The sequence below is a fragment of the Tupaia chinensis genome, unplaced genomic scaffold, assembly GCF_000334495.1.
Source record: "Tupaia chinensis unplaced genomic scaffold, TupChi_1.0 Scaffold000037_4, whole genome shotgun sequence".
In the NCBI taxonomy this organism is placed as follows: domain Eukaryota; kingdom Metazoa; phylum Chordata; class Mammalia; order Scandentia; family Tupaiidae; genus Tupaia; species Tupaia belangeri.
The window spans coordinates 811993-814907 of record NW_006159487.1 but is presented as its reverse complement, the minus strand read 5'-3'; the positions used below and the strand labels follow the sequence as shown (position 1 = coordinate 814907).

The window sequence follows — 2915 nt, the reverse complement described above, 5'->3', positions numbered from 1 at the left end:
GCCCCCCAATTCCTTGCAGGCCCCCCCACAGAGCAGGCTACTGGCTCCCCAGAATGACCCCGGCATCGAGGTGGGAGTGGCGGGGTCCCGACATTTTCTTCTCTCCTCACCACGGGGGTGGAAGTGTCCTTCCAAAAAGGTGGGCGTTTGGGCTGACCCTAAGCGCTGTGCACAGGGGTCCCCCATGCCAGCCCAGGGTGCCCGACGTCTGGCCCACATGGCAAGATGGAGAGAAGGGCAGCTGTGCTCCCGAGCCGGGGCTTCCTCTCTGGCCAGCACACGTGCCCCCAGCAATGACAAAGAACAGATGAACTTGCAAGTTCCGATCCCCACTGTTCCAGGACACAGACAAAGCTTAAACGCACCCCTGCCTGTATATCCGTGGATTAAGTTGTTTTAGGCACAAAATGCCCTAAGGGAGACCCCCTGGCAGTCACTAGGCCTCAGGACAGGGACACTCCGGTGTCGGCCAAGGCAGGTCGCAGTGGGAGTGTGGCAGTGCATGTGTAGCCTGCCTGGAACCGGTGCCGAATCCTGGGGCTACCGCAGGCTAAGCCGTGCCGGACCGTGGTCCCCGCCCGTTCCTCTAGCTCACCCTGCCCGCCTGCCTGGCTCCCAGCCTCCTCACAGCTGTGGAGGTTGGATAGGGCTTGATTGTAGCAGCACCCCACCCCATGCTCAGCAGAGGGGGCAGCTCTGACATCTGCCATGCTGGGGGGGGTGACACGTAAGGGACCCATCAAATTGCCATGTAGAAGATACGGAGATACAGCCTAGAACGTTTATTGTTCCCTCCACGAGAGACAGAGAGGGGTTATGTCCCAGCCCACCCTGACTCGGCCGGCCCAGCATGGCAGGCAGGGGCCTGGCATTCCCTGGGAGGCCTGAGGACCTAAGCCGGGACCGCCCCGTGTGCTCAGCCTGGGTCCTGCTGGGCCACTGCCCGGCCCACAGGAGGGGAGGCAGGGGTGGAGCGCAGTGTGACCGCCGCAGTGCCGTGGAGGGTGGGTTTGGGGTGTCTACATGAAGGAGGCCGCGTCTCACGGCCGGCACCGCCTGTCCGCAGTACCTGCACACGGTCATCCCCTACGAGAAGAAGGCCACGCCACCCTCGGTGGAGGACCTGCAGATGCTCACCAACAGTGAGTGCCAGCTCCCCGCGGGCAGTGCCCGGCTCCCCCAGCTCGCATTCTCCGCGGTTGGCACCCTGCCCTCCGAGCAGGAGCTCAGCCCAGGGCCTGGCTGGACTTTGAAAGGGAAGAGAGGCTTCTGGAGGGGTGGGTTGGCAGGGACAGGGCCCGCTGTCCCACGGGAGGGGCCCACTCCTGCCCCAGGGTGCTCTTGGCAGGGTGAGAGGCAGCCCAGCTTCGGGGAAAGCAGGAGCCAGGAGCCTGTGCGTCAGGGCACATTCATGGGCAGGGGAAAGGAGCCCACCAGGCCGGCTGGCCCTCTGGGCAGGGAAGAGCCTAGCTGCATGTGGCCACAGGCTCTGGAGGGGGAGCGCCCATTTCCCTGGCAACTGTGTGCCCAGGGGCCCCTGACCAGGCTGCACAGCCTCTGCAGGCCACGGAGGGCACAGGGCTACGGCCGGGGAGGGCGGCTGCTGGCCCTGGTGCTAACGGGGCCCACGTCTTCCTCCTCCTCACTGTGGAGAGCGGCAGCAGGAACTGGCTGTGTGAGTAGCTACTGTGCCCTTGAGAAGCAGGGGCTGCAGTCTGGGGCGCATCGCTGGCCCTGCACTCCTTGCAGCAACCCGCACGGGGGCCTGCGTGCCACAGCAGCAGAGGGGCTGCCTTTGGGGGGGACAGCGGTCACTGTGGTTGGCATCCTCTCTGTGCTGTCTGAGCATACCTGCCTTCCAGGGTTTACCTCTCGACAGAGACCCTGCCTTGGGCTGAGCGTGGGGTCACAGAAGCCCCCGGAGCAGACCCTCACAGGGCACTGGGACCGCGTCCCCCTCCTGTTCCTCGAGCCTTGGCTGTGGGCAAGGCCAGCTCCTGCCGACCGGCTGGCTTGTGGCCAGGCAGTGGGGACGTGCTCGCGGCCATCTTCTGGGGTGCCGTGCAGCCTGCCTGTGCCGTTGCAGAGGGTCCCCCCAGGCGGCGACGCGTGTCTAAAAATACGGAAAACACAGCGGAAGAGACCAGGTCCCCCAGCAGTTAGGGAGAGATGGGTACATGTCAGCACCCCAGAGCTGAGGCGGGGAGCACCTGAGGCTCAGGCTCAGTCTTTACTTCTGGACCCGGCCACCGACCGGGCCCCGCTGGGCGCTGCTCCTCGGACTCCTGAGGTCCCTGCTCGGGCGTCATTACTCCGCTTTGAGGGCAGGTGAGGTCAGCGATGCAGCCAAGGACAAGGCGTGGCAGGGGAACCCCGCGGTGGGCGAGCTCCTCCCAGCTGCCTAGCAGGGCCGGACCCCAGAGAGGTGACGCAGACAGGGCCGTCCCTGTGGTCAGGTGCACGTGCCGCACCGCTAGCGCTCTCATGAGCGTTGGCGTGTGTCTGCCATGAGGCTGACACGTGCCCACACCGAGTACTGCAGCGACCTCGAAAAGTTCATGGAAGATGGAATTAAAGGATGAGTTGATTTTGGTGCAAAAACATTAAAATCCATGCATAGTTCTTTTTAATATACATTTTCCATGAACTTCTAAAAAATCCTAATTGGGTTTCAAGCTGAGAAATTATTTGTGGTGAGTCATTTCACAAGCGTGAGGGAAAACAATGCCCTACGTGGGGCCTCGCGCGCCGATCCCCGGCCTTGCCCACCAGCCAGCCGGCTTCCCGGGCACTGCACCCGAGTTCAGGCTGACCCGGAGAAAGGAGCCGCGAGCTTCCACTGGCACCCGGCACCGTGAGTCAGCGCTACCGCTGCGCCTCTGAGCCGGCCGCCGCTGCCCCCTGCCGGCAGAGAC

The 2915-nt window shown here is 63.9% G+C and overlaps 1 protein-coding gene across 2 annotated transcripts in view; it reads left to right on the top strand.

Moving 5' to 3' along the window:
- FEZ1 (fasciculation and elongation protein zeta 1) overlaps positions 1-2915 on the top strand; it is a 34845-nt gene that overhangs the window by 26994 nt on the left and 4936 nt on the right. For both annotated transcript variants that reach the window (XM_006140596.3, XM_006140595.2), the window contains exon 8: positions 1067-1142. In XM_006140596.3, coding sequence (XP_006140658.1) covers positions 1067-1142 — 76 coding nt within the window. The remainder of the gene's footprint in view (positions 1-1066; positions 1143-2915) is intronic.